General features: G+C 44.1%; 2 protein-coding genes across 10 annotated transcripts in view; one reads left to right on the top strand and one right to left on the bottom strand.

Moving 5' to 3' along the window:
• The window catches only part of C6H6orf89 (chromosome 6 C6orf89 homolog), a 52,906-nt gene extending 47,973 nt beyond the window's left edge, over positions 1–4,933 (bottom strand). For 3 of the 9 annotated variants that reach the window (XM_054685741.2, XM_063812951.1, XM_063812947.1), the window contains exon 1: positions 1,703–1,788. The gene's annotated coding sequence lies outside the window, so the exon portion shown is untranslated. Of the gene's footprint in view, positions 1–1,702; positions 1,912–4,786 lie in introns of those variants that run through there. The other 6 variants (XM_016955362.4, XM_063812946.1, XM_063812943.1 and 3 more) reach the window with 5 other exon arrangements.
• Positions 1,704–21,932, top strand: PPIL1 (peptidylprolyl isomerase like 1). Its single transcript, NM_001246436.1, has 4 exons — positions 1,704–2,033; positions 4,882–5,036; positions 20,108–20,176; positions 20,729–21,932. Exons 1-4 carry the CDS (start codon positions 1,978–1,980, stop codon positions 20,947–20,949), a joined length of 501 nt encoding a protein of 166 aa, NP_001233365.1. The 5' UTR covers positions 1,704–1,977; the 3' UTR covers positions 20,950–21,932.
• Positions 21,933–23,276: the final 1,344 nt, after the last annotated feature.

The raw sequence follows: 23,276 nt of genomic DNA, 5'->3' as shown, positions 1-23,276 counted from the left end.
TCTTCTTCTTCTTCTTTTTTTTTTTTTTTGAGATGGAGTTTCACTTTTGTTGTGCAGGGTGGAGTGCAAAGGCAAAATCTCTGCTCACTGCAGCCTCCACCTTCCGTGTTCAAGTGATTCTCCTGCCTCAGCCTCCGAAGTAGCAGGGATTACAGGCATGCACCACTATGCCCAGCTTATTTTGTATTTTTAGTAGAGACAGGGTTTCACCATGTTTGTCAGGGTGGTCTTGAACTCCTGACCTCAGATGATCTGCCCACCTCGGCCTCCCAAAGTGCCAGATTACAGGTGTCAGCCACTGCACCCAACCTACTGTGTGCTTATTACAGTCCTCATTCCACGCTCCTACAGCTACGTATTTAGTTGCCCATCTCTCCTAGAATGTGAGTTTCTTTAGGGCAGGGCACTGTGTGTGTGAGACTCATCTCTGTCTCCTCAGTGCCAAGTGACTGGTAGGAGCTGCAGTAAAAGATTTAGGAAGAAAGTGATCATGATCTTGGGGGTGGCTTTTCAATATTCAGACATTGGAGCCTGGGAATGGCACATGACTCCCGAGATACACAGTAAAGAACTACATAAAGTCCAGAGAAAGGCAACTTAACAACAGACTAAACAGACCAAGGATTAAGACTTTTTCATCCAGCTCAAGGGCCACAAGGTGGGCATGAACTTGAAACTGCAGGAGGTGTAAAAATTATACTTTAGCATTTATCAGTTTAAAATGTAGTGTTCCGTTCATTATTCATTCAACAAAGCTGAGCACCCTGTGCTCTGTACTGTGCAAGAAGAGCACAAAGATGAAGGAGGCCCAGCTCCTCTCTCAAGGAGCTGTCTAGTTTATCTTTACAACCTTGTACATCCTTATTCCTTGTTGACAATTAGGGACATTACAGTTGAACTGTCGTTAAGAGCACAAGTGCACCAGCTGTAGTACTTTAAGCAAGTTATTTAATCTGTAAGGCTCAGCTTCCTCAAAGTAAAATGGGAATAGTAATATCTACCTTGTGGGGTTTTGAAGATTAAGCGTGAAAATACGCAATAAAATGCTTAGCTTGATGCCTGGCACATGGTAAACATTCAACCATCATTATTAAGTGGTGTGCAAAGCATTTACAGCGTAAGTTTAGTTACTCTATTTCATTTTTGTCCTCCCTTCAAACATTATAGCTCCTCTAATTTGCTTCTGTTCCTCGCGCCCTGCGCAAACCCTCCTAACAACTTTCAGGTACCATCTATCCCAGCCAATGTTAAGCCTTGTTCTTGCTCTGATCTGTTTGTCCTGTTTTCTCCTGTCTCTTCCTTTCTTTATCTCCTATTTTCTTCCTGCCCCTTCCCTCTCTTTTCTCCTCAGACTCTTCGTCTTTGGATTCTGCAGGCTCAGATTTGCTTTATGACTATGGAAAAACAAGTATTAACTGCCGAGTCTATTTTCAGATCTGAAAAATGGTAATAATACTATCTACTTATAGAATTGTTTTGTGGAGTAGATGAGATAAGAAAGTGCAAGCACTGTGTACATCGTACAGCGCCTTACAAAAATTCTTTACTGGCATCTCTAAACTACCCTCTTTCATTCTCTGCCTCCCCTTCCCGTCCCTGCCCAATTGTGAGACTAAGAAATTCTTCGAATTTAATATTAGGACATAACTCCAACCAGAGCGCAGCTTTTCTGGTTGTTCCCGCCTTCCATGCCTAAACGAACCAATCAGATCGCCCAGAGTGGCGCGGTATCGCCACTTGGAGACCACCGCGAATGAAGTTTGCATTTTCCTCTGTTCTTGAGCCCAGCTTCTTCTCGTCTCCCACCCCAGCTTCCCGGCATTGGAAGAAGGGACCGTCCTCTTCCTTGTCTTGGCCACCCAAATCCTGGTATCGAAAGGGTTGAACGGACCGGAAGTGTGCAGCAGCGACGGGTCCCCAGCTAATCGACGCCGGAAGTAGCAATTACTAGACAAGCATTCCGCCGCCGGCTTCGCTATGGCGGCAATTCCCCCAGATTCCTGGCAGCCACCCAACGTTTACTTGGAGACCAGGTGAGGGGGTTCGGGCGTCTGGGGCTGGCAGAGGAGACGCGGAGCCCGGGCCTCACCACGGGTCTCCGTTCCTGGCGCGTTCCTCCGGGAGGCCGGCCTCCACGTGGAGGGGCGTGGAGCAGCGGCCGAGACGGCCCCCAGAGGGTTGAGAGGGGACCGCCATCGCCCGCGTCCAAGCTCCGCGGGGTCTTGTGCTGAGGTCTCAGCAACAGCTGCCTGATTGTCCTCCTTCCTCCAGTCCGCTCATTCATTCATTCATTCATTCAACAAGCGTGTAATGAGTCCGCAAGCCAGGCATATAGAATATGAATTCTGAGGATACAGAGGTAGATAAAACACAGACAGCCCTGCCTTTAGGAGCTTACGGTATAATGAAAGAGACAGACATGTAAACATTACGTGATAAGTAATACAGTTGTAGAAACAAATTCCAATAAAATACAGGAAGAAGCACATTTTCCCCACTATCAAAGAGTGATGTGGTAACCAACCTGCTGGCGCCATGCCCCGCTGTATGTCATCTCATTTAGTTTAATCTTAGCAACCCAAATCATGAAGGTATTATTTAACTTTCTCCCTTTCAATATTAGCAGGAGGAAACGCCGGAATTTACAGATTAAAGCCTTGACCAAAGCCACACAGCTAGTAACTGGAAGAACCTCGTTTGGAGCCTGGTGTGCTCGTCTCACCTTGCTAGATTCTTTAGCTCTATTCATTCCATTGCCTCTTTGGAAAAAGCTCAAAGTGATCTTTACAAAGTAGGACAAGGAAGGGATCCTGCTCAAAAAACCTTTAATAACGTCTTGCTGCTATAACAGTATAAAGTAAAAATGTATTAATCCTGACATTCAAGGTGATTTTTTTCATCTGGCCCTTGTCTACCTGCCATTCTCCCCTCAACAGCCAGGGACCAGCCAAGGTCCTCTGCCTTTCTGTTCTTGCCCATTGCTGCTTTCAGCTAAAGCAGAGTTCTGTCAGTCCTCTCTCTATTTGCTCATGCTGTTCATTTCATGCTCCCTGGCCATCTTCCCCACCTTCTTATATGGCAAAATTCTACATCTTCAGGCTCCAACCTGTAATTTCTGAATTCTCCTGTTGGTATTTTTTAAAGTTACAAAATAAATTGTTAAATCCAAGCAATGTAGACATACAGAGTAAGAAGTGAAAGTCACCTCCTTCCTGAAAACACCATCAACAGTTTGTTGGATGATTGTCCAGACTTTTTTCTATGTACATATAAACCTCTCTCTTATTTTTTTTAAACAAAAAAATGGGATCATATGATCATACTGTATGTATGTTTTTTCTGTAATTTGGTTTTCTTTCACTCAGTAATTCAGGTAGCTGCCCATAGTATGGATAGTTGATATTTTAGGCATTTCCTATTTCAAGGATATTTAAGTTGCTTCCTTTTTTTTTGGCTATGACAAATACTGAGATGAACATCCTTGCACATATTGTATCCTTAGGCACTTTTGTATATTTTCCTAGAGGATACTTGGAAGTTGAAATTACTGAGGTATGCACATTTCAGAATTGTATACGTACTTCCTGATTGTCTTTCCAAAAGGCTACTTTCTGTATTTTGAAAATATCCTCCAGAATGTAAGCTTCATGAGGGAAACAGTACCACACACAGAGTAACTGTCAATCTGTGTTGAATGGGAGCAGTGTGAAAGATGAATTGGATGAATTTCAGGCAGAAAGGCTGTTAGCTATTTTCTAGCACATTCCTCATATACTTATAGAGTGTTTACACTGTGCAAGGCACTGGGTATCCAGACTATACAGAGTTGACTCGATTCTCACATCTGGCCAGGTGCCATAGCTCACATCTGTAATCCAGCACTTTGGGAGGCCAAGGCAGGTAGATTGCTTGAGCCCAGGAGTTCAAGACAAGCCCGGGCAACATGGTGAAACCCCATCTCTACAAAAAAATACAACAAATTAGCTGAGCTTGGTGATGCATGCCTGTAGTCCCAGCTACTCAGGAGGCTGAGGTGAGAGGATCACTTGAGCCCGGGAGGTGGAGGTTGCGATAAGCTGAGATTGTGCCACTGCACTGTAACCTGGGTGACAGAGGAGACCCTTTCTCAAAAAAAAAAAATTGTCACATCCTTGGAGCTTAAAGTCTAGGTATGTGCTGGAGTAGAGTGGAAGGCACTCGTCCTTCCTCTTGCCTCTTCCTTATCTTTTAGTAGTACTGGGGAGGAAAAAGCACTCATCCTATTGGGTAGGTGCAAAGATTCAAAGTTACCAGGTTTTGCCTTTGTTATACTCCCTCCCAAACAAACACAAACTGTACCTTTTATTGAAATTTTTTGAATAGGTAATGTATTTACATGGATCAAAAATACAAAAGTTTTTAAAAGGTATTCATTAAACATCTTCCTATTTTCCATCTACCCAGTCCCTACCCCCACCCAGAAACTTCTAAATAAATATGAACTCCTGATATTTTAATGTCTCTTTTTTAAAAAAATTAAAAATTAAATGTAAGAATTTTTTTCCTAATTTAGGGTTTGGTTATATTGGTTTCAGATAATCAGATATAGCTATATATATATACATATGTATATATGTATAGTATTAGAATTTTGAGTTCTCCATGCTTGTTATTTTGCTGAAAAGAAGTACCCAGAACACCTGCGTGTTTTACTCAAAAAAGATAATGGGTGTTTATGTTACTTGCATTGTGGTGTTTTCCTTTGCTGAGCATGAAATCCAGTGGTTATCACAATTTCATGACTTACAAGCTTGAAAATCAAGAGTCCTGGAGCAGTTCCATAATACTCCTGTCTGCCCTGACCTTTTTGTTTACTGGAGCTGTTGTCCTCTCCCTCTGCAGCATGGGAATCATTGTGCTGGAGCTGTACTGGAAGCATGCTCCAAAGACCTGTAAGAACTTTGCTGAGTTGGCTCGTCGAGGTTACTACAATGGCACAAAATTCCACAGAATTATCAAAGACTTCATGATCCAAGGAGGTGACCCAACAGGGACAGGTACAGTTAAGCCAACATTAGTTTATGTTTTCTTTTTTTTTTCTCCTTTTCGTCTTTTTTTCTAAAGCCAACATTAGTTTCTGAAGTCTCTGTCGTAAATAGGTGATAAGGCAGCCAGAGCTCTCTTTTCCACCTACTAAGGTCTGTGTTGGTTGATTCTGGTGACAACGCCTGCCTTCCTCGAACACACATGTGTGGAATTGACCAGAAACCAACCTTTACTCCTAGGCTTGGTAGAGTTTTTCATAACTTACATGTACTGCTCACTAAGAACAAATAATATTTGTCTGAATTATAGTGATGCAAGTAGTCTGATCAATAAGAAGGAAAGACTTTATAATATTTTGAGAATAATAAAATCCTGGGTTCTTTTATCGATTCATTCATTTAACAAATACTGAGTACCTGTTTTGTGTCAGATACTTTTTTAAGCTCTAGGGAGATACCTATAAACAAAGAGACAGAATTATTGCTCTCAATAAAGCAGGAAAAGGGTGTGGGGATGGAATTTTAGTAGAAAAGTCAGGGAATTCCTCTCTGACATTATTGGAGAAGAGATCTGAATGAAGTAAGAAAGTGAACCTTGCAACTGTGGGGAGAACATTTTGGATGGAGGGAAGAGCAAACACAGAGGCCCTGAGGCAGGAACCTGTGCTGGAAATCATAAGATATGATACCTTATAGGGCATGGTAGAGACTGGGTTTTATTCTGAGTAAGATGTGATGTGAGTCATTGGAGAGTTTTGAGCAAAGGAAAGACATGATCTGATCTATGCTTTAAAAGGATCACTCTAGGCTGGGCACGGTGGCTCACGCCTGTAATCCCAGCACTTTGGGAGCCCGAGGCAGTTGGATCATTTGAGGTCAGGAGTTCAAGACCAACCTGACCAACATGGTGAAACGCTCTGTCTACTAAAATACAAAAATTAGCCGGGCGGGTTGGTGGGCACCTGTAATCTCAGGTTCTTAGTCGGGAGGCTGAGGCAGAAGAATTGCTTGAACCCAGGAGATGGAGGTTGCAGTGAGCCAAGATCGCACCACTGCAGTCCAGCCTGGGTAACAGATTGAGACTCCCTCTCAAATAAATAAATAAATAAAAGGATCACTCTAGCTGCTGTTTAGAGAATAGATGTAGGGGCAAGATGTAAACACTATGTAAATAGTTGTTGTACTGTATTGTTTGGGGAGTAATGACAAGAAAAATAGTTCTATACATGTTCAGTACAGCTGCTTCCCCCCAAGATGTTTTCAATCGTGGTTAGTTGAACCCATGAATGTAGAACCCACATGTAGGGAGGGCCGACTATGCTCATGAGTAAGTAGTTGGATAGGAATATAGGGTTCAGGGAAAGACCTGGTATGGAGGTATTAATTTGGGAGTTACTGGCATTTAGATGGGGTTTATTAGTGAACTGGTGGAACCCTTACTCATTTCAAGGGCCCTTGCTTCTCAGTCTGCTTCTTCTATGCTAATTTCTGCTCGTTTGCCTTTAAACAAGTTTGGTTTTCTCTATAGCAGAGTCTTTTCTCAGTCTTGTTCTTTTTTGTCATTCTTAATTGTCTCATGATTTATCATCTATGGTCAGAAGCATTCAGGTTTTTGGGTTGTTTTTTTTTTTTAATGTATATGGATGCATTTCAAAATACAGAATATATAAGAAAGCAGAGAAAAGGGGAAAAATCATTCATAAGCATAGCTCCTAAAGATTTCTAACCATCATTAACTAATCCCTAAATATCCCATCTTTCAGAAAGGAACAGTGTTAACTTTTGGTGCCCATCATGTCTGGTTTAAGGGATGACAGGATAAATGGAAATAGTTTCAAAAAAATAGGATATATAAGCTATTGTTTTTAAAACAGAACATATTACCTTTAATTTCATATATATAGAACAGAATATTTGACTTCCTACAGTGAAAGATGAGGCAATTAGTACTTAAATTTCTACCCATTCTTATTTTTCCCCGACCTTAATTTTTGTTGTTAGTTTTATTATTATCTGTTCTGCACTCATCATTCCTTCAGCTACAGTGTGGGTCCTACGTTTCAGTGTATTTAGTGTTCACAACTTGCTTCGCTTTTACCTTCGCAAGTGCTGGAGGGCAGGATTTCTTGTCTAGTGGTTTTTTGGTTTTTTTTTTTCAGAATGCTCAAGAATCACAATTGTCCAGTGGTTTTTTGTTACAAGAGCTGGAATGTGTTGTATTTTTAAGTTCATTCATGTTTCAGAATTTCTGCCTGTTACTTTTATACTTGAAAAGAGATAGCATGTTGGCATGCTCAGCCCCCTCACTGTGTGATGCACTGTGCCACTTTGGGACTTCACAGAGTCCCTACCAGCAAGAAGGCTCTCACCAAATGTGGCCACTTGACCTTGGACTTCTCAGCCTCCACAACTGTAAGAGATAAATTACTTTTTTAAAATAAATTTTTTAGGCCAGGCATAGTGGCTCACACCTGTAAGCCTAGCACTTTGGAGGCTGAGGCAGGAGGGTCACTTGAGTTCAGGAGTTCAAGACCAGCCTGGGCGACATAGTGAGACCCCATCTCTACAAAAAATAAAAAATTAGCTGGGCATGGTCGCATATGCCTGTAATCCCAGCTACTGGGAGGCTGAGGTAGGAGGATCACTTGAACCTGGGAGGTTGAGACTGCAGTGAGCCATGATTGTGCCCACTGCACTCCAGCCTGAGCGACAAAGTGAGACACTATCTCTAAATAAATAAATTAAAATAAAATAAAAATATTTAAAAGGAAGAAAAAAAGACCGTAACTGGGTATAGCATTCTGAGATCTTTTTAGACATTTCTGATCAATTGCCTTCTGGTTTGGTTTTTTGTTGTTGTTTGTTTTTGTTGTTGTTGTTGTTGTTTTTGGAGACAGGATCTTGCTCTGTCACCTAGGCCCAGGCTCGAGTACAGTGATACAATCATGGCTAACTGCAATCTCCATCCCCTGGGCTCAAGCATTTCTCCTACCTCAGCCTCCCGAGTAGCTGAGACTACAGGCATTCACCAGCATGCCTCACTAATTTTTAAATTTTTTATAGAGTTGAGGTCTCACTGTTGCTGAGGCCGGTCTCAAACTCCTGGGCCTAAGTGATCCTCCTGCCTCGGCCTTCCAAAATGTTGGGATTACAGGCATAAGCCATCATGCCTGGCTGCCTTCTCATTTTTGAATATGGTTTTGGAGAATACTGAGGCCAGATTTACTCCTTCCTTTACATCAGGGTTAATTTTTTGATTTCTATTTCTGAATATTTTCTCTGTTATACTTACTGGATTTTCTATTTCAGGAAATATAGTTATTTGTTTCATCACCTTTGCCTTCCATATCTATCATATTTCTTTTGATTGTGTGATAGGATTTTTTTTTCTTTTTTCCCTGCATTCACTAAAATAATCTCAGACCTTTACTCTGTGCCTTACTCGATTTTCAGTCATTTTTATTCTGTTCTTTACTGCTCTAATTTATCTACTAGCTCATTACTGATGCCATTTGAATCTAAATTTGTTTTCTTCACTCTGCAATCTTTTCATCTTATTCTGTGGTGTATTATCTTGTCTTTGAGCTTTTGTTATATTAGATTTTTACTTCTCTTGAATCATCCATAGCTTGAGATAGCCATGGAGAAGCCACTTTCTCCCAGGCTGAGTTCCTGGGTTTTCTTTTCCTTTCTCCCCTCCTCCTTTCTGTCCTTCTGTTGGTTGTGGTATGTTTGCCTAGTTTCCATGCCATTTGTTTTCATCTTATCCATGCTTGATGTCAACACCTACATTATCCCCACCTTTTACTTGCTCAGATACAGTGTAAGTGGAGTCTCCTTGTCATTCTCCCCACTTATGTGGAACTGGTTGTCTTCCCCACTTCAAATGTTAGGTTGCTTTCTCTCTATTCTATTCTAGCCTGAAGAGGTGTGGGAGAGAACTGGAGCTCAGCTCATGCTGAGCGAGCCCCTTGTGGGAGGGCTAGCCTCTGTTCTATCTTCCCAGACTCCCTTAAAGTCTTGTCCCAGAGCCCCCTCCACCAGCCAGTGGTGTCCCTCTGTCACCACTCCAGGCTCTGGGTAGTCCCCAAGTATGGCCCAGCACCCTGGAAGGTGGCCAGCCCTGCGTGCCTGCCCTGCCACTCCTGAGCCCCTGTGATATGTGTGGGCTTCTGCCCTCAAGGGCTTTGTTTTCAGAGCTGCTCACCCACTCCCCTGTTGGCTGTTCAGAATCGGAGGGTATTTGTGAGAATCTCAGCATGACATTTCTTTCCTGGTTACTGGTTTCAGGGAATACAGATGGAAGAATTTTCTATTTTTTCCTCTTGGCTGACTCTTTTTACAATTTTAGCATGTTTGTTTCCCTTTTCTTATTTGGTTGATGCTGGTGAACTTTTGACTTTTTAATTTTTAATTTTTGTATGTTCACTTTATTGGGTGTTGGGAGCATGTGGTAAACGTGCCTGATAGCAATAACTGAAACATAACCCTTAGAATGACCCTGTATGGCAGACGCATCTGAATGTGTGTTCTGAGCTAGGGAATCCAGGAGTAGCCAACCTGGAGGTTCCTTCCTTGTCTATAAAGGGACATCTGAGCCCCTGGCTCGTCCTGTGAAACATGGGCCGCACACGGGTTGAGGCCCTGAGTTTTGAGTTGAATGAAGATTGCCAGGTGGAGATTGTTAGGGAGAAGGTGCTAAGTGGAAATGCTATATAAACTGCATGCTTTTTGCAAGCCGTTGTGGTTCTCCGCCACCATTGGACTCTCTGCCCTGTATGTAAGTCCCCAATAAAACCCCATGTCTCATTTGCTGGCATTAGGTCTCTTCGGTCTATTGAACCTGATGCCATCCCCATTGGAGTCAATAGAGGTTCGGCACAACAGGGAGGCAGAGTCTAGTCCTGCTTCATTCTACTTTCTTTGTCTGAAAGGGTTCCGTCGGTACTTCGATGTACTTCTTTCCTGTCTTCTTCCTCTCTCCCCCTCATGTTGTTATGAAATAAATTTTAATTCTTAATACCAGTGAACTGAGAGTCCATGATTAGGGTACAAGTATTGGAAGTGACTCAGGTGTGAGTTGCTCGTGCCAGAGCTTTTCTGTATTTCTGTAGTTGGTTCATGATCCTTCATAATGTCACATTTCCATGGTGTAATTTTAATGAAATTGAATCACTCAAAAGATCTTCAAATAACTGCACCCAGCCTCAAGTATAATGAATGACTGAGCAGCCCACTGGCAGGTCTATGGTGGAAGGCAAGCAGGAGTTAGGCTCTCCTGGGTCACTAGTTCATATTTTCTAGCTGATTAGGTGACACGTTTTTTGTTAAACATCTCAGATGGGCAGCAAATGACATCCTGGGCTCTTCAGCAAGTTGATGTACCACTTCCATTCCCAGCTGTCCCTCAGTCTGACTACTGTGGAACCATTCTTTCCACATGCTTTCTTGTAATACATCTTTGCCAGATGCCTTGTCAATTCAAATACCCTTTGACTTCCTGCTTCATTTCATTTTAAACCATTTTTCTACCTTCAACTTTCCCATATTATAACTATAGAGGCTCTTTCCTTAGCCCTCTGAATGTCTTTTATTTGTTTCTACTAACCTTTCTGTCCTCTCTGTAAGACATAACATCCTGTCAAGTTCTTCCTTTAGCTCTTCCTGCTCTGCACTTGGCCTCACAGTGCTCACCAGCTGCTGTGATTAATTATATGCTGATTATCCTGTGCGTCACTCTCACTTTGATTTCATCTCTCCTCTTGGTAGCCCCAGGAACACCTGAAATGTAACGTGTTGAACAGCAAGCTCTGTTAATTTTATTCATTTGATGAGTATTTGCCAAGAGTCTGCTGGGTATCCTGTGCTATTCTAAGGCCTGGGAGAAGCACTTAAGCATTAAAAGCCAAGGCATTTTCTTTTTCCTTGCAGTTCCCTGCCCTGCCAGGAAACAAACTATTCATTATAAGAAACAACTAGAATGGGATAATATAAATATGCAAATGTATGATAGTATGGTGTGGATTATGTATATAATATAGGTTGGAGTAATTCATAATAAGGGAAAAAGCACAATGGAATGAGATTAGGATGGGAAGGAGGCATATGCGAGATGGGTCTTGGGAAGTAGAGGGAAGGGCATTTTGAATTTAGGAAGAAGGGTGGGTACAGGGCAGGAGTGACAGAGGCATGCAGGGGTAGGGAGGGAGCCCGCCACCCCCGGTGTCACATCTTCCACTCTAGACTGGCTCTTGTGACATCACCCAGCCACCTCTCCACACCCAGAACAAATGCATCAAATGTGATTCAAAGGCCCCTGTAAAATTTACAGATCTCGGAACTGCCTGTTTAGGGGACAGTAAGGAGCAGTTTGGGGCCAGTTAATGGAGACTCCTAGACAGAGGAGTTCAGATTTGATTGAGCATGACTCAGGGACCATTTGGGACTCTTGAGTCTGGGATAAGACAAATCTGAGGAAATTTCATCCAGCTGTGGACTATGGCAAGACAGTTTGGTTCAGGGTAGAGCAGGACTGTGGAGCTTGGGCTTGCCTTGTGCTTCACATGAATACTTACTAAATGTAGAGGAGTTGCCTTACCCTGCTGAGCCAGCTCACCTGTCGGGAGTGTGGTTACGTGCACCTCCTAGGCTGGTTGTGAGTAGTAAATGAGCTGATGTTGGTACAGTGGTTAGCATGGGCTTGACACAAAGTGGGAGCTCAAACAAATGTGACTGTTTTTTTTTTTATTGTTAATTCATTTAACAAATACCTATTAGACTCCTTCTGTAGGCCAGGCACTCTTCTAAAAGCTGGAGATATGACAGTGAATAAGAAAGCCCTCGCGGTGCTCTCATTCTGGTGAGAGACGGAGAATGAAAAAGTACATAATATACTCTCAGGGATGGCAGATGATATGGAAAAAAGAATGTACTGCTGGGATGGAACAGGATTTCTCAACCTAGGCACTATTGACATTTAGAGCTGGATGATTCTTTGTTGGAGGGGGTGCTGTCCTGCGCATTGAAGGATGGTTAGCTTCGTGATGGCTTCTAACTGCTTGATACTGATAGAACCACTCAGTGTGACAACCCAAATTGTCTCCAGACATTGCCCACTGTCGCCAGGGGTCAAAATCACTCCCCGTTGAGAACCACTAGGCTAGAGGGTGAGGGAAGTGCTGGTTTGGAGAGTGTGATTAGGGAAACCTCTCTGAGAGCATTTGACCATAGTTCTGAATGAAATGAAGTGGTGATCCATGAGACCATCCAGGCCAAGGGCACTCTGAAGAGAACAGCAGCCAGAGGCCTTAGACCAGAGTGTGCCTGGCAGGAAACAGCACAGGGGCCAGTGTAGCTGGAACACCTGAGAGAGTGGCAGGAGATAGCTCAGAGAGTAGCAGAGTGCCCAATCGTGGGGGGTGTTGTAAGCTGTGGTGAGGCTTGTGGATTTTGCTCTCAGAGTGATGCAGTGTTGATGGAGGGTTTCAAGCAGGGGAGTGCTGCGATTAGGCTTGTTTGAAAAGGATCCCTGTGGCTACCATGTGAAGAATAGAGGGTGGGGAAAGAGGGAGGCAAGGCTGGAAGCAAGGAGACCAGTGGGAAGCTTTTATTCCTATTCAAGCTGGAGATGGTTGTTGTTTGAACTAGGGTGATAGCAGCTGTGTTAGTTCTGGTCCTCTGGGAAGCAAACACCAAGATAGAGGTTTATTGGGTAACACCTGTGAAAGATAAAGGGTCAGGGAACCAGGTTTGGAAGGGAAGGTCTTCACACAGCAGCGCAGGCCTGAGTAACACCTGTGAAAGCAGAGGGGCGGAGGAGGAGCAGCTGCCAGTGAGCAGCGAGGAACACCAGGAGAATGTGGAGTCGTGGAAGCCAAAGGAAGACAGCAGCTCAAGCAGAAGGGTGACATCGAGTGTGGATCAAGTAAAGTGAGCGCTGAGGATTGACCACTGGGTATAACCACGTGGAGGTCACTGGCGACCTTGACAAGAGCAGTTTCAGTGGAGCGGTGAGGGGCGAAAGTCTGAATGGAGCATGTTCAAGCAAGAATGGGGAGAAGTGGAGACACTTGGTGTTGACAGCTTTTTCAAGGAGTTTTTCTGTGAAGGGATGTAGAGAAATAGGAGGATACTTGGAAATAGAGTTTTGTTTTTTAAAATAGGAAATATCAATAACATGTTTAAATGCTGACAGGAATGATCCATGAGAAAGAGAAAAATTGGTCTACTAGAGGGGGAGGTTGTAGTTGCTGAGTTCTTTAAAGGTGAGCGGGATTGGGTACGTGGTGGTAGGATAGTCATGGACAGCTTATTCACACAGTGTCTTAGGGAAGGGAGGTGGGTAGAGGTGTAGGAAGGGAAGGGGCTTTGGTGGTGAGAGCATGTGAAAGTTCTCTTCTGATAATTCCTTCTTCTCAGTGAAATAAGAAGCAAGGTTCTCCTCAAAGAGTGAGCAGCAGTGAGGGAGTGGTGGAAATTTGAGGACAGAGGAACTGAATAAACCCAGGCAGGCTGCCTCCCGAGGTGGCACTTTGAATCATGACCAGCAGCTTCTCAGAGAAAATGCTCGGGTTACCTCAGTTAAAGGGGCTCTTCATCACTGACACTACTGTGTGTTTGCCTCATGTTACACACCAGATAGCTTCCATATGCTGTCTCATTTAATTCTCATAACAAGCCTGTGTGAGACATAGGTGTTACTGCTACTCCCATTTTGCAGACAGGGGAACTGAGGCTTGGAGAGAAAGTGTCTTGATTAAGGTTAAACAGTAATTGGTGGGGTCAGAACTGGAATCCAGACATCTCTGACCCCAAAGGCAAGTGAGAAAGAGAAGACAGCATCTTCAGAACCACAAAGCCCCTTGGAGGACTGTGGCATTGTTCCCGTCTGGTATATTAACAAAGTGTTTGTGTCAGGTAGCAGTGCTTTTGGCTACAAGTAACAGAAAACCTAATCCCACGGGCTGTTTTTTCTTACACAACAGAACGTCTGGAAGTGAGCAGTTATTGTCATCTCTTCACCAGCCCAGAAGAGTTGTCAGGGATCTAGGCTTGCCATATCTTTCCCCACTTCATTCGTAATGTGTTGGCCTTTGGTCTTGAACTTGTTAGTCTTATGGTTGCAAGATGGCTGCTGCTGTTCTGGCATCACCCTACTTTCAAAGAAGGAAGATGGGAAAGAGCTGTAGATGAAGGACAAAAGAGTATGTTTGTCTGTTTTTATCAGGAAAGCTGTAGCTTTCTCAGAAGCTTGACTCAGTGACTTCTGTTTGTATCAGTAAGTCACAACTGGGTCATCTGGCCACGCCTGTCTGCAAAATGGACTTGTCAGCACCTGCCTTTTTTGTCTCTGAGGTTGAGGCAGGATGTGGAGGAGGAGGCTGGGGATGCTCAGGAGACTACTGACGGACAGTGTCTGTTAGAGGCACTCTTGCCAGAAGAGAGGCTTTGATTGGTCAGTTGCCCTCTGGTGTCAGGTGCCCCACTGGCTCTCCTTATAGGCCACTGCCCATCTGTGGGGCTGGATATTAATCTATTGTCCCATCAACTGTGGGGTGGGAGGGGCGGGGACAAGTAGCACCAAGTGTGGTCATCTTGGTGTAAGACACTGCATGTCCCATGCCTTAGACATCATTTTGACAGGTTTCCACAGTGACTAAGAGGAGGAGGAAGGGACATCACAGGAGTCACAGGGATGAGAAAAGGGTTTTTTGTGTTTTGTTTTTAAGAAACAACACAGGCCAGGCGCGGTGGCTCACACCTGTAATCCCAGCACTTTGGGAAGCCGAGTTAGGCAGATCACCTGAGGTCAGGAGTTTGAGGCCAGCCTGACCAACATGGAGAAACCCCGTCTCTACTAAAAATACAAAATTAGCCAGGCATGGTGGCGCATGCCTGTAATCCCAGCTACTCGGGAGGCTGAGGCAGGAGAATTGCTTAAACCTGGGAGGCGGCGGTTGCGGTGAGCCAAGATGGCACCGTTGCACTCCAGCCTGGGCCACAAGAGCGAAACTCTGTCTCAGAAAAAAAAAGGAATTAAAAAAAAAAAACACACAGATCATAAAGAAGAAGGTTAAGAAATTTTAACTGCAAAGGTTCTGTTCATTGGAAGATCCCATTAAAAGAGTGAAAAAAGTTAACTGGGAGAAGGTATTTGCAAAACATTCACTGACAGAGGATTAGTATCTATAGTATATAGTTGAGCCTTTACCAACATGGATTTGAACCATGGAGGTCCATACAGTTTTCTCAGAGCCCACAGCGGGACTTGAGCGAGCAGGGATTTTGGTGTCACAGGGATCCTGGAACCAATCCCCTGAGTATACCAAGGGATGACTGTATGTATCAATTCCAAAATGTCATACCACTGAGTGGCCGTTCACAGAGGGGACAAGCTAAATAAGCCAGTAAACATGAAATTATGCCAAACTTCAGAGAAATGCAGTTTAAAACACCACAAGAGGTCTCACACTTCTCAGACTGACAGAAGGACCTAGAGCAGTAAGAGTGAGAGTGCTGCGGGGTGGGGTGCATGTTGGTTCATCCTTTTCAATAAGGCACTTAGAAAAATCTAGCAATGATAAAGTACTCAAACTATGACCCTGTGTATCCCCTGTGAGGTATTGGCCCCCGAGAGCTCTTGCACTTGGATTTCAGAGACAGTATAAGAATAGTTTTTATAGCATGGTCGATAATAACCAAAACATTGGAAAGATCCTCAATATCAACACCAGAAAAGATAAGACAGAGCATTATGGTCATACAGTGAGGTGAACACTACAGAGACCTGCCTGGAACAAAGTAGATGAGTCTCTCAAACAGTGTTGAGAATATATAAAGTGTAATACCACTTATGTAAGCTTAAAAACATGCAAAACAACAATATATTTTTTTTTAGGGGTACATAGATGTGTAGTAAAAAAGCTTAAAAACATGCAAAACAGCAATACTTTTTTTTTTTTTTTTAGGGATACATATATGTGTAGTAAAAAAGAAAATGCATGGAAATGCCAAATTCTTGTCAGAATAGTGGTTACCTGAGAGGAAAATGTGATTCTTTGAATCAGCTGTTAGCTCTCAGGAGAATGAGTGGTGGGGAGAGATGCAGTGGGGATCTATGCATGGGGTCTTAGCTGGATTTGCAATAGTTTATTTCTTGGGGGCGGAGGTGGTCATAGATATTGGTCATATTATTCTTTGTATGTTTGCGTGTCTGAAATAAATACATTGAATAAATGATCCCAAGAGAGGACAGAGGACAGAAGAGGAAAAGAATCTCTTTTTTTTTTGGAGACAGACAGGAGTGCAATGGCGCAATCACAGCTCACTCTAGCCTCGACCTACTGGGCTTGAGTGATCCTCTCACCTCAGCCACCTGAGTAGCTGTAGCTGGGAATACAGGCACGCACAACCACGCCTGGCTAATTTTTGTAGAGACGAGTTTCACCATGTTGCTTAGGCTGGTCTCAACTCCTGGGCTTAAGAGATCCGCCCCCTTCAGCCTCCCGAAGTGTTGGGATTATAGGTGTGAGCCACTTGTACCTGGCCAGAAAAGAATCTTGAAGGTTCTTTTCTAACCTGTAATCAAAGGTTAGAAAACAGGTCTTGGCCGGGTGTGGTGGCTCACACCTGTAATCCCAGCACTTTGGGAGGCCAAGCCTGGCAGATCATGAGGTCAAGATTGAGACCATCCTGGGCAACATGGTGAAACCCCGTCTCTACTAAAAATACAAAAATTAGCTGGGCATGGTGGCGGGCGCCTGTAGTCCCAGCTACTCAGGAGGCTGAGGCAGGAAAATCACTTGAACCCGGGAGGCAGAAGTTGCAGTGAGCCGAGATCGCACCACTGCACTCCAGCCTGGTGATAGAGTGAGATTCTGTCTCAAAACACACACACACACACACACACACACACACACACACACACACACACACACACAATAGAAAACAGGTCTGCCTATCTTCATTGTGTCTGTGCTAGACCAGGCACAGAACCTGCAAAGCTTCCAAATTGTTGGCTTTCTAACTGATAATTGACATCTGAGTAGCATGCTCTGCCCTGGAGAACTCTTTAATCATTCTCTGTCCCTCTGCCACCTCTCACTTATTCCGCATGCCCAGAGGAATGTTTGAATTAGAATGATTTGTCTTTCTGAAATTTTGCCGCAAACCCTACTGAGTTGAATTGGGTTATGAAAAGATAACATATTATGAGTAAGATATTATGAAAACTCTGCCTATTGAGTAAAGGTGATCTCCATGCTCTTTCCTCCTGTATCCTCTGATTCCCACTTCATCTGTGACTTTTTTTTTTTTTTTTTTTTTGAGACAGAGTCTCACTCTGTTGCCTGGGCTGCAGTGCAGTGGTGCGATCTCAGCTCACTGCAACCTCTGCCTCCCAGGTTCAAGCGATTCTTCTGCCTCAGCCTCCCAAGTAGCTGGGATTACAGGCACGTGCCACCACGCCTGGCTAATTTTTGTATTTTTATTAGCGATGGGGTTTCACCATGTTGGTCAGGCTGGTCTCAAACTCCTGACCTCATGATCTGCCTGCCTCGGCCTCCCAAAGTGCTGGAATTACAGGTGTGAGCCACCATGCCCAGCCCATCTGTGACTCTTGACTGACCTATTCCTTAATGCACTTCTTGTTTGTGGTGATGTTTGTGTGATAGTTTTCCATTCCTAGAGGGCAGGGTCCTGGGGGGTTTGTTGTGGCAGCCCTCAGGTTGCAGGGATCACACTTTGAAGCTCAGGCCACAGACTGACAGCGTACTACTGAACTGAATCCTTAGCTTGCTCACTCAAGTCCTGCACGCAGAGCCTGGCCTCTGTGGCGTCTGGCCCCACAGCCCTCTCCCTAGTCTCTGGTAACCCCAGCCAGGAACCTTGACTCTAGTGGTTGCCAAAGGACCAAGCAAAGGGGAGGATCGAGTCAGAGGGAACGTATTGGTTATATAATTGCTGTTTGGAAGTATACTGGCAGGTTGGAATTTTTGGAATGAGTTTTACACAGTTTAGTATGGTTCAGTATTTTTCCAGAAGCATAGGTAGCCTGGGCCAAGTGGGAGGTTTCCCCTAGTCTGTTAGGATTCACCCCCATCCCTCTTTGCATGAGAACAGTGTTTTCTTCCGGAAAAGAAACGGGGGCTGTGACAGGCTCCCTGTGGTGAAGCCGACTAAAAGGTAAAGCAAAGGATTTTTGCCATGGAAACACCTTAGCCATGCCCAGGGGCCTTGGGGGTGGACTTGGTGCTACTTTTATAGCAGGCAGTAGAGGAAGTGAGCTGCCAGCACTGGGCTGCAGGGCAAGCAGAGTACCAATCCAGTGTTTACTTTGTTCTAGGCTGTTTTGTCGTGACCGTTCAACTTGGAGAAACCAATGTAGTTCAGTAAGGCATATGATTGACTACATAATTGATTAGTATTGGTTAGGAAAGTTGCCTCCTGTTTTGACATGTTTTCCTGTGAGAAAACCATGTTTAACTTACATCTTTTTTTTTTTTTGAGACAGTCTTGCTCTGTCGCCCAGGCTGGAGTGCAATGGCATGATCTCGGCTCACTGCAACCTCCACCTACTGGGTTCAAGCAATTCTCCTGCCTCAGCCTCCCAGGTAGCTGGGACTACAGGTGTGTGCCACCATGCCTGGCTAATTTTTTTTTTTTTGTATTTTTAGTAGAGATGGGGGTTTCACTGTGTTGGCCAGGCTGGTCTCGAACTCATGACCTCGTGATCCACCTGCCTTGGCCTTCCAACGTGCTGGGATTATAGGCATGAGCCACCGCGCCTGGTCTAACTTACATCCTTTTGCTCTTAGAGCAAAACCTGCCTGAGCTTAGGGTATCCAGCCCAGCACCCTGCTCTTGTGGGCATAATATAAATAACATTTGGTGGTGATGCTGCTAGCAAATAATTCCCAATCCCATGTTTCTTCATTTTCCCTGTATTCATTTATTTAGAGTCAAGGTTTTGCCTCTTGCCTAGACTGGAGTATACTGACATGATCATAGCTCACCGTAAACTCAAACTCCTGGGCTCAAAGCAGTCCTCCTGCCTCAGCCTCCTAAGGAGCTGGGACTACAGGCACGTGCTACCACATCTGGCTGAATTTTAAAAATTTTTTGTGAGCCAGGTGCAGTGGTTCACGCCTATAATCCCAGCACTTGGGAAGCCAAGGAGGGAGGATTGCTTGACGCCAGGAGTTTGAGACCAGCCTGGGCAATGTAGCGAGACCCCATCTCTAAAAAAAAAAAAATTATGGAGTCAGGGTCTCGCTCTGTTGCCCAGCTCAAACTCCTGGCCTCAAGCAGTCCTCCCGCCTCAGCTTCCCAAAGTGCTGAGATTTTAGATGCGAGCCACCACACCTGGCCCTGTTTTCTCTTTGTGATATACTGCCTCACCTCTCAGTGGACTCTGCCGACCGTAATGTCCCTTTCTGCCACATTGCCACTTACCAGCTATTTCTCCTTCAGCTGGATAGCTTTAACTTAAATGAATTTTATTTTCCATCACCTAGGTTAAGGGTGGCAAATAGGTTTCAACTCTTGGGCTATTACTGATTAATTAATAACGGCTGCCTGAGTTCTGGGTTGATAACATTCAGAGGCAAATCTAGCTCAGCAGGGAAGAATACTGATTGATTAGCAATGTCTGTGATGGGCACAGGGATAGGACTTGGGGCACTCATGTCTAAAATACTCAAAAAAAGGTTAAAAATCAAGAAACCTCTTAACACATCAGATTATGAATGGTGGTTATCTCTAGATGGTTAGGTTACAGAGGATTTTAATGTTCTTTTGATAATGTCCTATGTTTTCTACCTTTTTGATAGTGAACATGTATTATTTTAATGTGCAGGAAAAAATAGCGTTATTTTGAAAAGGAAAGTCTTATCGGAATGAAACCAATGATTTGAATGTGCTATTAGTGCTAGATTCTGTAGTTGCAATATACCTAGCAGTGGGGTAGGTGTCACTGCCTTTTCCTTTCCTCTACTCTGAGAAATCCTTTGACCCTGGGCCATCATTCTTGCTGTGAGATAGAATGTGTGACTGGCTGATTCATGTATCATCTTCCAATCGGGCAGGTCGAGGTGGTGCATCTATCTATGGCAAACAGTTTGAAGATGAACTTCATCCAGACTTGAAATTCACGGGTAAGTGTATAATTTGGCTGGACTGGGTAGGAACGGGGATTTTAAAAGCTCACTCTTTTGGCCATGATTCAAGGTGAATGCCTGACACCGTGGCATGGTGCCAGATAGCTGCCCAGCCATGGCGCCATGAAGTGCCCTGGTGGATTAGAGAAAGCAGCGCCTCTCACAAAGTTCTGAGCAATTCAGAGCACTGGTCGGTGTGTTCTAGACCCTAACTACTTGTTAAAGGTCACAGGATATCAAAAGTGTCCTCAAAGAAACAGGAAACCTTGCTGGGTTTTTGAGGGCAGTCAGGAACATGGTCCACAGTTAGTGAGGAGCATCAGGGGTCAAGGCTGGGGAATAGGTGAGGACAAGGAAGATGAAGTCGCCAGAATAGTGTAGTGATGGCCTTTGTACAGGGCAGAGAGCCTGCCCTGAGGGGTTGTCTGGGTCTGGACAGAGGCCAGAACAAAGTCCTGGCTGCTTTTTCATCCCTAGGATGGGGCAGCAGCTCTACACTGGACCTGTGGGGTTATTTATACTCTTTCCTTTCTTCCTTTTTCCCACCAGGGGCTGGAATTCTCGCAATGGCCAATGCGGGGCCAGATACCAATGGCAGCCAGTTCTTTGTGACCCTCGCCCCCACCCAGTGGCTTGACGGCAAACACACCATTTTTGGCCGAGTGTGTCAGGGCATAGGAATGGTGAATCGCGTGGGAATGGTAGAAACAAACTCCCAGGACCGCCCTGTGGACGACGTGAAGATCATTAAGGCATACCCTTCTGGGTAGACTTGCTACCCTCTTGAGCAGCTCTTCTGAGATGGCCCCAGTGAACCAGCTTCTAGATGACATAGAATGACATGTAATGCTAAATTTCATTTTGGCTTTGCAAATCATGAAGCTTAGGAGGCCTGGCGTCTTGGGTGAGTTAGAGATGGAAGTACATTTTAATAGGATGCTTCTTTTCTCTTCCCCCAGTGCCTAGGTTGCCAGAGCATTTGCACAAATGCCCCTGTTTATCAATAGGTGACTACTTACTACACATGAACCATAATGCTGCTTCTTGTGCATGTCTGCTCTGATATACATCGAACAATGTAGCAGACACTGTCATTTCTCAGTGGTTTTGCCTAACCAAACTTCTTCCTAAGGAGATTTATATTCTGGCCTACACAGCAGTCCTTGATGGCTGACAGCCACAGAATTCCAAACCAAGTAGTGTCTGTCAGCCCTCTTAACTCTGTGCACGCCCTATTTCAGTCTTTTACATTTGTTCTTCTAGGGAATGTATGCATCTCTATATATATTTGCCCTCTCAAAACCAGAACATCAACAGTGCTGTTTCTGACACTTCAGACATCCCACGCAAAGCCACATTGAATTTTTGCCAAATGAAAAACACATCCAACAATCAAGTTTCTAAGAAGGTGTCAAGTGGGGAATAATAATAATGTATAATAATCAAGAAATTAGTTTATTAAAAGGAAGCAGAAGCATTGACCATTTTTTCCCAGAGAAGAGGAGAAATCTGTAGTGAGCAAAGGACAGACCATGAATCCTCCTTGAGAAGTAGTACTCTCAGAAAGGAGAAGCGCCACTCAAGTTCTTTTAACCCAAGACTTTAGAGAAATTAGGTCCAAGATTTTTATATGTTCAGTTGTTTATGTATAAAAATAACTTTCTGGATTTTGTGGGGAGGAGCAGGAGAGGAAGGAAGTTAATACCTATGTAATACATAGAATCTTCCAAAATAAAATGCCATCGATGGTTGAGATCGCTGCTGTGGTCTGATTCTAAATATTGTATGAGGTTCCAATGGTCATTTTAATCCCAGTCATCTTAAGTAGTAGTACAGAGATTGAATGTTCAAGATTTCACATCATTTTAGGCTTGTGGATCTCCAGTAGACTTCTCCCTCTTTAAGAGCAATTCTAACTTTAAAAGGGCAGAACCAGAGAAAGAATTAAGTGACAGAAATTGACATTTCTGAATAAGAGGTGTATTCATCTGTTTTCACATTGCTATAAAGACACTACCTGAGACTGGGTAATTTATAAACGAGAGAGGTTTAATTGACTCACAGTTCCACATGGCTAGGGAGACCTCAGGAAACTTACAATAATGGTGGAAGGCAAAGGAGAAGCAAGCACCTTCTTTACAAGGTGGCAGGAGAGAGAGCGAGCACGGGGGAAACCACCATATTTAAACCATCAGATCTCATGAGATCTCCCTCACTATCGTGAGAACAGCATGCAGGGGGAAAATGCCCCATGATCAGTCACCTCCCACCAGATCCCTCCCTCGACACAAAGGATTACAATTCGAGATGAGATTTGGGTGGGGACACAGAGCCAAACCATGTTGGGGGGATTACCTGTAAGTGAACCAGGTGTATGTGCTAAGAGACCTGCACCATCCCTGGAATTTGCAGAGGGCCCACCTGCACATTATTATGGGACCAGAGGCAGTATATGTTGTGGTGTTTGGTTCCTTAAGCTGGTAGCTCCTTGAAGAGGGGATTATAACTTTAATGTTTCTTACTACTCTATCAATTTTGGAAATGGTGATTTACTTTATGGAATGGCCAAACAAGGTTCTGTTCCCCAAGCCTTCCCTACCTTCAACCTCTTTCTCTACCTTTCTCTTTTCTCTCAGTAGCAAAAAAGCAAAACCCAACAACAAACCATATAAATGACTTTGTAACTTCCCAGAGATGGTTTTTGTATGCAAAGTAGTGTTCTACACTCTGGAAAAAATAGAAATGTATTTCTTTCAGCCTGAACTGGGTGGACATAATTGGATCTGCCTCTGAGAGCAAGGAATAGCACCTGTTCACTAACCTCCCAGAATCGTAATCCTGAAAATCTCCACTTTCATCCAGGGCACAGGCGTGGTGGAAACGTATCATGGCTACTCTGAAGCAAAGAAGGTTCTGCATGCCTTGGGAGGAGAGCCACACAGGCACAGTTCCTTGTTTTTGGAAAGGGACACCAAATCCATGCTAAGGCAGTCACGTGGGCACATACCAGTTTTCATAGAGGATATGACCTCAGAGAGTGAAGCTTGAATTGTTTCACAATTTGTGGTTCTGCCAGTTAGCCAGAGTTGTAGAAGTT

This window comes from Pan troglodytes, chromosome 5 (genome assembly GCF_028858775.2).
Source record: "Pan troglodytes isolate AG18354 chromosome 5, NHGRI_mPanTro3-v2.0_pri, whole genome shotgun sequence".
Taxonomy (NCBI): domain Eukaryota; kingdom Metazoa; phylum Chordata; class Mammalia; order Primates; family Hominidae; genus Pan; species Pan troglodytes.
The sequence above is the reverse complement of the archived record's forward strand: the minus strand, read 5'-3'. Positions and strand labels throughout refer to the sequence as shown.